General features: G+C 41.4%; 1 protein-coding gene across 2 annotated transcripts in view; it reads left to right on the forward strand.

The window, feature by feature from the left end:
* Positions 1-14,152, forward strand: part of LOC115152401 (transmembrane and coiled-coil domain protein 3) — a 50,346-nt gene that overhangs the window by 19,746 nt on the left and 16,448 nt on the right. For both annotated transcript variants that reach the window (XM_029697247.1, XM_029697248.1), the window contains exon 2: positions 9,778-9,978. In XM_029697247.1, the coding sequence (XP_029553107.1) occupies positions 9,778-9,978 (201 nt within the window). The remainder of the gene's footprint in view (positions 1-9,777; positions 9,979-14,152) is intronic.

Here is a 14,152-nt window from a genome sequence, read left to right on the forward strand (position 1 = left end):
TAGGAAGGTTGTGTTGTGCTGGGTTTGGTCTGATTGACGCAGCCTTGATTACATTCACCGGATTACAATCATCGCTCATGCTCACATTCTCCTGACCTCAGTGCACCCTGTCTGGCCTCAGTGCACCCTGTCTGCACATAGGCTTGTCTATCAGGTTTCAGGTAAGACCCAAATGCAGACTGTGTTGAAGTAACAATGTTTATTACAGCAACAGGGGCAGGCGGACGACAGGTCAAAGCAGGCAGGGGTCGATAATTCAGAGTAGTGGGCAACGGTACAGGACGGCAGGCAGGCACAGGGTCAGGGGCAGGCAGGCTCAGAGTCAGGACAGGCAAGGGTCAAAAACCAGGAGGGCAAGAAACAGAAAGACTGGGGAAAAGCAGGAGCTGAGACAAAACGTTGGTTGACTTGACAAACAAGACAAACTGGCAACAGACAAACAGAGAACACAGGTATAAGTACCCAGGGGATAATGGGGAAGATGGGTGACACCTGGAGGGGGGTGGAGACAAGCACAAGGACAGGTGAAACAGATCAGGATGTGACATCATTCAGTGTGTCAGTCAGTAGTAGTACTGACTGACACACTGAACTGAAGATTGTAGCGAGTGTGTATCTGTGTGTGTTTTTGTGTGTGTTTGTGCGTGTGTGTGTTCTGTTCAGGCAGGTTGATGTAACCTTGCCTGAAACTAAGAAACCTCACCTTCGTTGAACTGTGTGTGATTCAACGTGAATCACTATAATTGACTGGTAAACACTGTGTGGAGCAGGGCCTCTTGTGCTAGAGATGAGACTGCTAGCTAGTGGACAGAAGAGCAGGCAGATACTCCTTTACAGCTGAGGCAGGCTCCCTCCCCTGAAAGTCCTCAATCTTGGTAACGATACCAGTATCACGATACCATGATACTCGCTTTTCCATGGCAAAGAAGAAAACACGAAGCAGACTTACCTCTATGGTCCTTTAAAAACCTGCTGTATGTAAACTATTGTGTGATATAGCTTGGGAAAAAAACAAATGTGACACGTGACAGAAGGCTGTGTGTTTGCAACATTATAATGCTTTTTCTCAGGTAAATAAGTCTGCTTCATGTTTTGTTTCCTTGCCACAATATATCCAAGTATCGCGATACTGGTATTGTGATAACCCTATTGGTTTGAGTAGGGCCATACATGGCCGGCCCCAGGCACATTTTTTCCCCCTGTTTCAGCCATGATGGAAACACAAACGTCTGAGTCTTTTTAGACCAAGCACAGGTTTAAATCCCTCGAGTGGAAATGGCCCACAAGACTCTGGACCCAGTGAGGCCCCAACATCGCTCGCCTATTGCTGTCTCCTACATTAGTAGAATCCTCTCTCTTCTCTGTTTCCTTTCTATAAGTCCTCACCCAGGGACCTCCACTCGCCTCCCCAACTTCCCTCCTCTCCAATAGTATACCTCTGCGCAGCCTTAGGAAAAAGCTTAAGTGAAAACGAGAGTAGCTCCAAGGCAGATTGGGAGTACAGTCAGTACACTTTCTTATTAGCTTTAATTCATTTCTAAGAGTCTCTCATCCGAAGAGAAGTACAGATTGAGAAGCAGTTTGAGAGTCAGTTGTGTAGAAACGCGAGACAAACGGCAGTGTAAGTTATAGCACGACAAGGAGCAGGTGTGTAGTAAATGTGAATGTAGCCTACTAGTTGTTTTTCTGATGTGTACTATTCTTTCCAAGATCACCAACTCATGTCAGGTTTTGCCCCAGCTGCAAGCCAAGAGTCATCAGTATAGAAGTCATCCGAGCACCAAAACTCTCCCTTAATTTATTTATATTTCTACGTTCCACATCATGGCACCGTTCAGTACTATAACCGCAATGGCAGCTTCACGCTTCAATCTAAACCAGAAATAGCCTAAACAGGTTGTCCTCAAACCGAAGTCATAGAATCAAAGAGCTGTTGCCTCAAGCGTTTTCCAGTGGTTCCAGAGCCAGACTAACATGCCGTGCATTCTGGGTAACTCTGGGGCAGAAACAGACAGGTCTTTGTGTCTGTCTCTGAACTCAAAAACACCACTGGTAATCGGACCAGACTCACATGCACACACTTCTCTGCACTTCCTCATCAAAGAGGACATGTAACCAGCTTCTCTCTCGGAGTCTGACAGAGTGTACCATTTTGAGTTTCCGAAGGATTAAAATACAGCGTTGTATTGGGGCACCATCTTAGATATTAAAATAAGATGAAACTTGTCCCACCCAGGGCCCATATGTCAGAAGACACTGATTGAGTCAGGACAGAGGATCCATATGCATTAGCTGGGCCATTGGACCACAGTCCTGGGCAGAGGCTGGAGGCTGGACAATGAGTTGTTCTCTGCAAAGAATGAGGCCTCTGTTTAGGGAAGCTTGACACGCAGCGAGAGGGAGAGAGGCTGGAGAAAGAGAGGGAGGCAGAGATGTGGTTGTGAAGAGAGTGTTCTGTTCGGTCTCTTGTTCTACAGTATTTATACATATACAGGAGCCACATGCTATGATAGAATGGCAGATAAAGTAGAGTAGATGCATACGTAAGAACTAAAGGCTGCAGGTAGTAGTTCTCACAGTTTATCTGTAAAACCATAATGGTTCAACCCACATCCTACCAAGATCTGTGCAGACCTACGTTATAGTCTTCATGATGTTCATAACATCACATGCTTTCTCGCTGTATCACACCGAAACCAAGTGTGTGGCGTCAGGTAGAAGAGCCATCAGGTGACGCGATCTGAGAAAGATGGCATCCTAGCAGTTCCTCGTAGGGTACTATACCCCTTTGTCTCCCAAATTCATGATAGTTTGAACTACCACCAAGCTATTTGCACTATTTCATTAACTTTCAGTTATAGCCAACAAAAACGCAACCTTCCCCATTACGCACGTGCCCCAGAAACGCTCGATAAGGTCCACAGCATGGAATCGTGCGAGAAAGAGACTTTATCCTATTCTTTCTAAGCTGTATTGGAGAAACACTTCGCACGAGCCTCAATGCCCGCCTGGACTAGCTGAAATCTGGCCTAAATGAATACAAGAAAGACATCAAAGAGCTGTGCGATGACTGTGTTTCTTTGTCCAAGCTCGTGGGAAAATCTGAGGCCACTATTACCAAACAGAGAATCACTTGAACCCCTAGAACCCAAGCTTGAACTTCTAGAATCCAATCTTTTCGAGATGGAAGATTGAGCAAGGAGAGAACCTTCTTTTAATCAATCTAGAAGAAGGAATTGAAAAGAACAATGCTATTTCCTACTTAACAGAGTATATTCCCAAATTGTTCCCACTGCTCTCTGGTTCTCCCATAGAACTTACAGTATGTGCTGTCACCACATAGACATACCTTGGCCTAACAAGAAGAGGATAATGATAATGAAGCTTCTCCGGTATACTGACGCCGACCGCATGGTCAAGGCTTCCAGGGATTCTTCACTGGAGATTGCGGCCAAGCCGTGCGCTTTGCCCCTGACTTCAGTGTGCACACCAGGAGCAGACACCAGCCCTGCTACCCGCTGATGAATAAGGCACGGGAGGCCGGCTACCAAGCCTTCCTCCTCTACCCAGCAACCATCAAGTTGACTCGGGCAACAGAGCAGCTAACCTTCCAGGACATTACCAAGGCTGAATGCTTCATTGCATCCTGGGACTCTACTTTAATCACCTGCAACCAAGCATGGAAAGCCATATCCCAAAATGGACAACTACAACGGGGATAAGACCTGAAAGGGGCTAATAAAACTGTACCATTAATTCTGACTATTGCAGTAGAAAGTGTTTTCCTCCAATCAGCTTACTTATTCTAATATTGTTCGCAAGCTATACCGAATAGCATGTCATTGTTTTCATGGCTCCGATGTTTGCTTATTAAATAGGCCTGTGATTACACACCAGGCCCTCCTATTGGTTCAATCCGTAACCAATAGCATTGTTTTATTTTGTTTTAATGGTGTTGTTTTACTCTCTAATCTAGGACTAATTTGCGTTAGTTTCTATTTTGATAAATCTCATTAGTGTTGTTTAGTGTAGGCCTCGCCTACACCAGCGTTTCCCAAACTCGGTCCTCGGGACCCTAAGAGGTGCACGTTTTGGTTTTTTCCCCTAACACTACACAGCTGATTCAAATGATCAAAGATGATTTGAATCAGCTGTGTAGTGCTAGGGCAAAAACCAAAATGTGTTTGGGAAACCCTGGCCTACACTAACACAGACTAAGCCACCATCATTTTCCTTAGAGTAGACCTACTTAACTTATTTTGGCTCAAATCCCGTTAACGGGATCGATTTCACAACAGCCAGTGAAATTGCAGGGAGCCAAATTCAAACAACAGAAATCTCATAATTAAAATTCCTCAAACATACTAGTATTATACACCATTTTAAAGATAAACTTCTTGTTAATCCAACCACAGTGTCCGATTTCAAAAAGGCTTTACGGCGAAAGCATACCTTGCGATTATGTTAGGTCAGCGCCTAGTCACAAAAAAACACAGCCATTTTCCAGCCAAAGAGAGAAGTCACAAAAAGCAGAAATAGAGATAAAATTAATCACTAACCTTTGATGATCTTCATCAGATGGCACTCATAGGACTTCATGTTACACATGTTTTGTTCGATAAAGTTCATATTTATATCCAAAAATCTCAGTTTACATTGGTGCATTATGTTCAGTAATGTTTTGCCTCCAAAACATCTGGTGAATTTGCAGAGAGCCACATCAATTTACAGAAATACTCATCATAAACTTTGATATAAGATACAAGTGTTATACATAGGATTAGAGTAGAACTTCTCCTTAATGCAACCGATGTGTCAGATTTCAAAAAAGCTTTACGCCGAAAGCACACCATGCGATAATCTGAGTTCAGACGCTCAGCCACCAAAACAAGCCATACAGATACCCGCCATGTTGTGGAGTCAACAAAAGTCAGAAATAGCATTATAAATATTCACTTACCTTTGATCTTCATCGGAATGCACTCCCAGGAATCCCAGTTCCACAATAAATGTTCGTTTTGTTCGATAAAGTCCATCATTTATGTCCAAATACCTCCTTTTTGTTTGCGCTTTTAGTTCACAAATCCAAATGCACAAACCGCGGGCATTAAGTCCAGACAAAAAGTCAAAAAAGTTCCATTACAGTTTGTAGAAACATGTCAAACGATGTATATAATCAATCTTTATGATGTTTTTATCATAAATCTTCAATAATATTCCAACCGGACAATTCCTTTGTCATTAGAAAGGAAAGGGAACGGAGCTCGTGCTCACGGCCGTGCGCGAGACTAAACTAAAGGCTTTCAGCCTGGCCAATTGTTGAAACAGCTCTTATTCGCTCCCCTTTCACAATAGAAGCCTGAAACAACTTTCTAAAGACTGTTGACATCTAGTGGAAGCCTTAGGAAGTGCAATCTGACCCCGTTTACACTGGATATTGGATAGGCAATCACTTGAAAAACTACAAACCTCAGATTTCCCACTTCCTGGTTGGATTTTTATCAGGTTTTTGCCTGCCATATGAGTTCTGTTATACTCACAGACATTATTTTAACAGTTTTGGAAACTTTAGAGTGTTTTCTATCCAAATCTACTAATTATATGCATGTTCTAGCTTCTGGGTTTGAGTAACAGGCAGTTTACTTTGGGCATGCTTTTCATCCGGACGTGAAAATACTGCCCCCTTGCATAAGAAGTTAAACAGGTATAGTTTGCCTTAATTTACCAATTAAAGTTTTGAATAACTTGATCTATTTGTTTTGGTTATTAATTTACAGTACAAGCTAAGTTCTTTCTTTTCCTTTTTTTGTTTCTCTTTTCTACGTATTTTTCTATTATCAGGCCTATTATTACTGTTATTATTATACTTTTGGGGTGGGACTATTATCAATATTCAAATTTTTTCACTTTTATTTTAAGCTTGGTTCTCTTTTTTTTCAGGATCGGTGGGGGATGAGCTTGCGTCCGCACTCCTAGTGGGCCGGGTTGTAGATTCATTTTGTCTCTGGCTCGATCACTTGGGATTTTCTTGGGTAGGGTTATTGGGAATATGTGTCTGTCTTTGTATGTCTTAGGGAATGGGTCAGGACCTTGCTATAGTTTAAATACAGTCAGTAAAATAATTTGGAGGTTATTTCTTATAGATGTCCATTCACCTGCAATAAAAACATTTAACCTGAAAAATGACTAATCTCAATATGCTCGCTTTTAACGCACACAGGCTCAATACTTCACACGAAAGGACAAGCTGTCTATATTTATTCTGTCTGAAAAATGTTGATATAGCTCTCATACAAGAGATATATCTCCTACTGAAAGATGTTCACAGGGTCAACAACAAACACTTTAAAGTATTTTCATTTTCTTCATTCAGAAAAAAAGCGAGGGGCATAATGATAATTGGGAAGCGGATTGGTGATTGTGATTGTAGAGGCCAGGTCAGCTGATGCAGCACTCCATCACTCTCCTTCTTGGTCAAATAGCCCTTACACAGCCTGGAGGTGTGTTGGGTCATTGTCCTGTTAAAAAACAAATGATAGTCCCACTAAGTGCAAACCAGATGGGATGGTGTGTCGCTGCAAAATGCTGTGGTAGCCATGCTGGTTAAGTGTGCCTTGAATTCTAAATAAATCACTGACAGTTTCACCAGCAAAGTGCTACTGTACATAGATGGTTTCTGACATTGTGGACAGTTGTAGCTTACGTGCGTTCCAAGACTTGAAAAATAAATACGATCTGCCTGGTTCCTCATTTTTCTTTTATTTTCACTTTGTTCGGCTCTACGTGCTTATGGAGTAGCCTGGAGTTCAGATCTAGTATCTCATACTATACACAAAATAATGGCAGCAAGGGTAAGTAAGGGCATAGTCTCCAAATTATAAATATATATATATATATATATATATATATATATATATATATATATATATTCCTACTCAAACCAACATTACCAATCTGTTCAAAATGGAACGAAGATATACCAGCAGTAGATATTAACTGGAGTACCTTCTGGTCCAGTATCACATTTTCATCAAGAAACCCAAATTACCCACTATAATTTTGCCCATGAGTTATGCGACTCCCAAAAACTTTCCAGATGAACATATACTCAACCCCTGTCTGTATGCTCTGACCCCAGGGTACTCTTGGCACATTTATTCATATGGTCTGGAAGTGCCCAGAGGTTTTCTCCTTTAGGCATTCTGTGGCTTCATCACTATCAGGCATTTTGTCTAAACCCATCCCATGTCTGCCTAATGTGCTTCTGCTTAATGATGACTCTTCACTGATCTTAACATACAGGCAGAGAAAGATTTGGCTTGCCGGCCTAACAGCAGCCACGAGAATGGTTGCCTTATGATGGCAAGCTCCACACACTCTGCCACATCAGAAATGTATTTATTTATGGACGTAGCTCGACTTGAACTCTCAATCTCTCGATTGCATGTTGCAAAATCAGAGAATATTAACATATGGACTACAACACTTGGCAGTATGAAATCATTACTTTAAGATATGTGCTTAAGTAAGCAGGTACTGTGGGTGGGGGGATAAATGTGTATTTGTGTAATGTCCATTGGTTTGTGTTTTTCGTTGTTGTCTTGTCAACAAAAAATGTTATAAAAACTTCGTCACAAAAAAAAAATCCTAGTGTGACAAGTTGAGTGTAACCGAGGGTAAGATAGTAAGTTAGTGCCAGTGAGAGACAAAGTGACTAAAATGTTGCTGTTTCAAAACCAAAGCAGGAGTAGGCTTCTGTTGTGTTCTTGCGAAACACATCTAACCCTTGTGGGAGTATAAATATTGCATGAAGACAAAGATAAGGTTGTCAGCAACTTTGGTGCTATACCAAGAGCTTGATACACAGTTTTACAAAATACCAAAATACGGGTACTGACAGTGATGGGAATGAAAAGAGGAAGCGCTGAGCTGGAAGTGTGTATCTGAATGTGCGTGTGTTTGTGTGGTGTTTGTTTCTCTCTTTGTGTGTGTGTGTGTGTGTGTCAGAACAGCTTAACCAGGCTGTTTCTGAACCCTCTCAATGTTTCAGCTGACAGTCATGGGGCAGAGGGATAGCTTTAACTCTAGATGTCAAGTTGTGTTTTAGTCCATTGATCAAGGGTTAGGGTTAGGCTACAACATTCTCCTACAGTAGTTTGGGTTAGGGTTAGGGTTAACACTTATGTGATTTTCGCCCTCGCATTTCCTTGGTGGTATTCAGTGTTATAAAATTGTTAAAAGTAAGTGCTGTTGGGAACCTATATTGATCAAGGATTAGGCTACAGCATTCTGAAGTATTTTTATGTTTTTTTGTTGTTGTCTTGTATGCTTCAGTAATTATATAAATCGATAGTTTAAGCCTTTTTATCTCACATGGCTTTGATATTCAGTCAGTAAATAAATGGTTAACACTATGACTTCGGAAGTGTGAGTTATTCTCTTTTCTCGTAATGATGAACTTCTCACGTACTTAATATTCTCACGCACGGTTTTGCCAAGATGGTTCACTTCAACTCTGTAAGGAACATGATACTGTAGTTTAGTGAAAGCCATATGAGCAAGAGACTGAAAAACTGGCAACAACAAAAGCCCTAACCCCAATGTTTGTTTCTAGTGGTGTAGATTCTAGTCCCTAACATAGCCCAACAGCCTGGTAGGTAAATATCTGATTAGTACCACCATTTTACTTAACTAAAAACACTATTACTAGTCTTACAGGATCAGCATGATAACAATGTGCTGATTTCATAGGAAAATAATAACACTGTGTCAATACCAAAGGATGGAAGATTGGTTCTTCCGTCTTTGTGGGGACCTAAAATCCCCAAAAGTCCCCACAAGGATAGTAAAACAAGGGAAATTATCCCACGTGGGGACATTTCCCACGTACCCATGATGCCAACGGCTATTTTAAGCTTAGGTGTTTGGGTTACAATTAGGGTTAGGTTAAGGGGTTAGTGGTTAGGTTTAGGAGTTAGGTTTAGGGTTATAGGTTAAGGTTAGGGTTAAAGTAAAGTTTAGGGTTATGAAAAATAGGATTTTGAATAGAAATCAATTTTAGGTCCCCATAGGGATAAAAGAACAAGGTGTGTGTGTGTGTGTGTGTGTGTGTGTGTGTGTGTGTGTGTGTGTGTGTGTGTGTGTGTGTGTGTGTGTGTGTGTGTGTGTGTGTGTGTGTGTGTGTGTGTGTGTGTGTGTGTGTGTGTGTGTGTGTGTGTGTGTGTAAAAAAAACTTATTTGGCACCTGTTATATTTTGGGACCCAGATTCTAATTTGTTTACGCTGTAGCGTCCAACAAATATGACGGCCATATTGTGTGTTATGATTATGAGAAATGCAGCGTGTACATCTAGGTCAAAGATAATGACCGAGCAACACAAACACACAATACAGCACCAGAAAAATAGGTATTTGGAACACATATTTGAAATAGCCTTTGTGTCAATATAGATAAGGTTGAGCTTTCCAGTGGCATTTGGAATATGTCTCATGTCAGTTAGGGGATTGAATGTTACATTGTAATATTGTCTGAGATTGTAGCCAGCTCTCTGCAGCTCTCTGTGGATTAGTTTATAAACCCTTATGTAAAGTATACTTATGTACCTTATTTAAGGTGTTAACAAACACTTCCATTGTGTGGCGGGACTTGTGTGGTGGGGCTGGGTACTGTGACAGGAAGAATAACAACTTCAATTGTCTCTGTATAATGGGTAAATAAAGATGAATTGTATAGCATTGTGTCTGTCTGACTGAAGGTTCTGTGGTTGTCTCTGGCAGGCGGAACGGAGCAGTGGCGAAGGGAACTCCCGGAACATTCCGGAGTCGATGCATCGCGGCAGCTCGGAGAACAACCTGGATCTGGACCTGAGCGACATCCCAGACTCCCAACGCTACCTCGACTCCTCCCACCGCAGCCTAGACTCCTCCTACCGCTCCCTGCCCCCCGGACTCAACAGCCTGCAGCAGAAGATCCTCAGGGTTTGTTGTTTAATGGTTATAAAAATCTCCTAGTTTAGAGTGGTTGGCCAGCAACAGGAGGGAGTGATGCTGGTTCAAATCCAAAAGGCCGATTGGAAAATCTTGTGGGGAGTGGGCCGCAAAAGGGTTCCTGACATAAGTATCCTAGATGCAATCTCTTGCCATTATACCCTGCCATTATACAACGTGTTTGTGTGCCTAGCAGGTTTGGGTTCAAATAAAATAAAACAAATTTCTGTGGACTGTAAGGAACATGGTAAAGAACATGAAGGCCCGTTTATGCTCCCAATTAATGCTTTATTGACGTTTCGATCCAAAACAAATTTTCATCACGTTTAACAGACTGAGTGCTCACTTTGCAAAATATACACATTATACACAAATATACACATACACAAAATATACACATTACACCTCGCATGCTTCCCAGCCGAAACAGTTCGGAAGAGTTTGTGTATATATTATGACAACATTTTGTGACGTTTTTCTTGGTTTTGGACTTCTTCAGTAAGTATTTTTTTGGCTGTTCGGGCACACACATTTTTTTCTCAAAGCAAGCCTAAGTCGGTAGCTGAAGTCTAGGACCCTTCGTCGATGATTGGGCAACAGTAGGGATTCTTCAGTAAAGTCTTTGTTGTCATTCAACGAGAGACAACTCGTTTTCATGCACATTTTTTCATTGAGAAATACTGCACCAAACATCTTAGTTAGATGTAAAATTGCGTAAGTAAGATCACTTCGGCAAATAAAAAAACTACATCTTTAGTTGGCTTAGAATGACTATTTTGAAGAAGTGTATACTGGCTACAGCGTCTCAAAATATACAAACGGTATTATCAAAGATTTCTATAACTAACCCAAATAGACCACAACCTGGCACTGCTCCGGTGCTCCATGTCCTTTCCAACCGCTCCGTTAAAAATCACTCCACGCTCACAGGGAAAAAACCGCTCCAAATTTGCTCCATTAATTGAAATCACAATTTAATTAACACCCATCTATTTTTGTGACTACCTGGACCTACAATTTTTTTTAGGTATTGAAACCAAACCATATGGGTTTGAACGAAAAGTATTTGAATAAACATGAAAAGGTCAATGTAAGAAGCGAACATCATTTCAAATGGGCTACATTTCATATGAAACAGTATATAAACACTCTAAATAGGTCAGGAGCCAGACAGGGAGACTAAGAAGGAACAAAAATGTATTATTTACGCTATATTATCTCAATTATTTCAAGGCTATAGCCTGCAAAGTACATTGTGAAAGATTTGCGAGTGCGACAAAATAGGCTGGTAGGGACATAAAGAGCTCAACATTTAAAAAAACATTTTGTTGCATTAAATCGTTGTAGTCTATAAATTGCACATACTCAGATGTGACTTACTTATAATTAAATACAAATTAAAATGAAAAATGACATACAGTTGAATTCGGAAGTTTACATACACCTTAGCCAAATACATTTGAACTCAGTTTTTCACAATTCCTGACATTTCATCCTGGTAAAAATCCCCTGTCTTGGGTCAGTTAGGATCACCACTTTATTGTAAGAATGTGAAATGTCAGAATAATAGAAAAATATAATGATTTATTTCAGCTTTTATTTCTTTCATCACATTCCCAGTGGGTCAGAAGTTTACATACACTCAATTAGTATTTGGTAGTATTGCCTTTAAATTGTTTAACTTGGGTCAAACATTTCGGGTAGCCTTCCACAAGCTTCCCACAATAAGTTGGGTGAATTTTGGCCCATACCTCCTGACAGAGCTGGTGTAACTGAGTCAGGTTTGTAGCCACCTTGCTTGCACATGCTTTTTCAGTTCTACCCACAAATTTTCTATAGGATTGAGGTCAGGGCTTTGTGATGGCCACTCCAATACCTTGACTTTGTTGTCCATAAGCCATTTTGCCACAACCTCGGAAGTATGCTTGAGGTCATTGTCCATTTGGAGGACCCATTTGCGACCAAGGTTTAACTTCCTGACTGATGTCTTGAGATGATGCTTCAATATATCCACATAATTTTCCTACCTCATGATGCCACCTATTTTGTTAAGTGCACCAGTCCCTCCTGCAGCAAAGCACCCACACAACATGATGCTACCACCACCGTGCTTCACGGTTGGGATGGTGTTCTTCGGCTTGAAAGCCTCCCCCCTTTTCCACCAAACATAACAATTGTCATTATGGCCAAACAGTTTTAGTTTTGTTTCATCAGACCAGAGGACATTTTCCAAAAGGAACGATCTTTGTCCCCATGTGCAGTTGGAAACCAGTCTGGCTTTTTTATGGGGGTTTTGGAGCAGTGGCTTCTTCCTTGCTGAGCAGCCTTTCAGGTTATGTCGATATAGGACTTGTTTTACTGTGGATATAGATACTTTTGTACCTGTTTCCTCCAGCATCTTCACAAGGTCCTTTGCCGTTGTTCTGGGATTGATTTTCACTTTTCGCACCAAAGTATGTCCATCTCTAGGAGACAGAACGCGTCTCTTTCCTAAGCGGTAAGACGGCTGCGTGGTCCCATGGTGTTTATACTTGCGTACTATTGTTTGTACAGATGAACGTGGTACGTTCAGGCGTTTGGAAATTTCTCCCAAGCATGAACCAGACTTGTGGAGGTTTACAATTTTTTTCTGAGGTCTTGGCTGATTTCTTTTGATTTTCCCATGATGTCAAGCAAAGAGGCACTGAGTTTGAAGGTAGGCCTTGAAATACATCCACAGGGACACCGCCAATTGACTCAAATGATGTCAATTAGCCTATCAGAAGCTTCTAAAGCCATGACATAATTTTCTGGAATTTTCCAAGCTGTTTAAAGGCACAGTCAACTTAGTGTTAACATGTTAAGGCTCCTAGGAGGGGGGAGATACTGATAATCTGTCACTGAGGAAATAATTGTATTGGACTCATAATTGATCCAACATGTCTCCTAAAGGTCTGAACCAAGAGTTTGATGTCAGACCATTTCTTACATGAATATGTTACGTTGATTTGTAAAAAATAAAAAAAACGGAAATATTACATTTACATAATTATTCAGACCCTTTACTCAGAACATTGTTGAAGAACCTTTCGTAGAGATTACAGCCTCGTGTCTTCTCTATAGATCTTCTCAAGCTCTGTCAGGTTGGATGGGGAGTGTCGATGCACAGCTATTTTCAGGTCTCTCCAGAGATCGGTTTCAAGTCCAGGCTCTGGCTGGGCCACTCAAGGACAATCAGAGACTTGTCCCGAAGCCACTTCTGTGTTGTCTTGACTATGTGCTTAGGGTCATTGTCCTGTTGGAAGGTGAACCTTTGCCCCAGTCTGAGGTCCTGAGCCCTCTGGAGCAGGTTTTCATCAAGGATCTCTCTGTCCTTTGCTTCGTCCATCTTTCCCTCGATCCTGACTAGTCTCCCAGTCATGCCGCTGAAAAACATCCCCACAGCATGATGCTGCCACCACCAGATTTCCTTCAGACGTGACACTTGCCATTCAGGCCAAATAGTTAAATCTTGATTTCATCAGACCAGAGAATCTTCTTTCTCATGGTCTGAGAGTCCTTTCTGTGCCTTTTGGCAAACTCCAAGTGGGCTGTCATGTGCCTTTTACTGAGGAGTAGCTTGTGTCTGGCCACTCTACCATATTGGTGGAGTGCTGCAGAGATGGTTGCCCTTCTGGAAGGTTCTCCCATGTCCACAGAGGAACTCTGGAGCTCTGTCAGAGTGACCATCGGGTTCTTGGTCACCTCCCTTTTTTTCTTTATTTATTTCAACTTTATTTAAACAGGTAAGCCAGTTGAGAACAAGTTCTCATTTACAACTGCGACCTGGCCAAGATAAAGCAAAGCAGTGCGACAAAAACAACAACACAGAGCTACACATAAACAAACGTAAAGTCAATAACGCAATAGAAAAATCTATGTACAGTTTGTGCAAATGTTGATGATTAGGGAGGTAAGGCAATAAATAGTCCATAGAGGTGAAATAATTACAATTTAGCATTAACACTGGAGTGATAGATGTGGAGATGATGATGATGATGATGTGCAAGTAGAGATACTGGGGTGCAAAAGACCAAAAAGATAAATAACAATATGGGGAAGAGGTAGTTAGGTGGGCTATTTACAGATGGGCTGTGTACAGGTACAGTGATCGGTAAGCTGCTCTGACAGCTGATGCTAAAAGTTA

This window comes from Salmo trutta, chromosome 17 (assembly GCF_901001165.1).
Source record: "Salmo trutta chromosome 17, fSalTru1.1, whole genome shotgun sequence".
In the NCBI taxonomy this organism is placed as follows: domain Eukaryota; kingdom Metazoa; phylum Chordata; class Actinopteri; order Salmoniformes; family Salmonidae; genus Salmo; species Salmo trutta.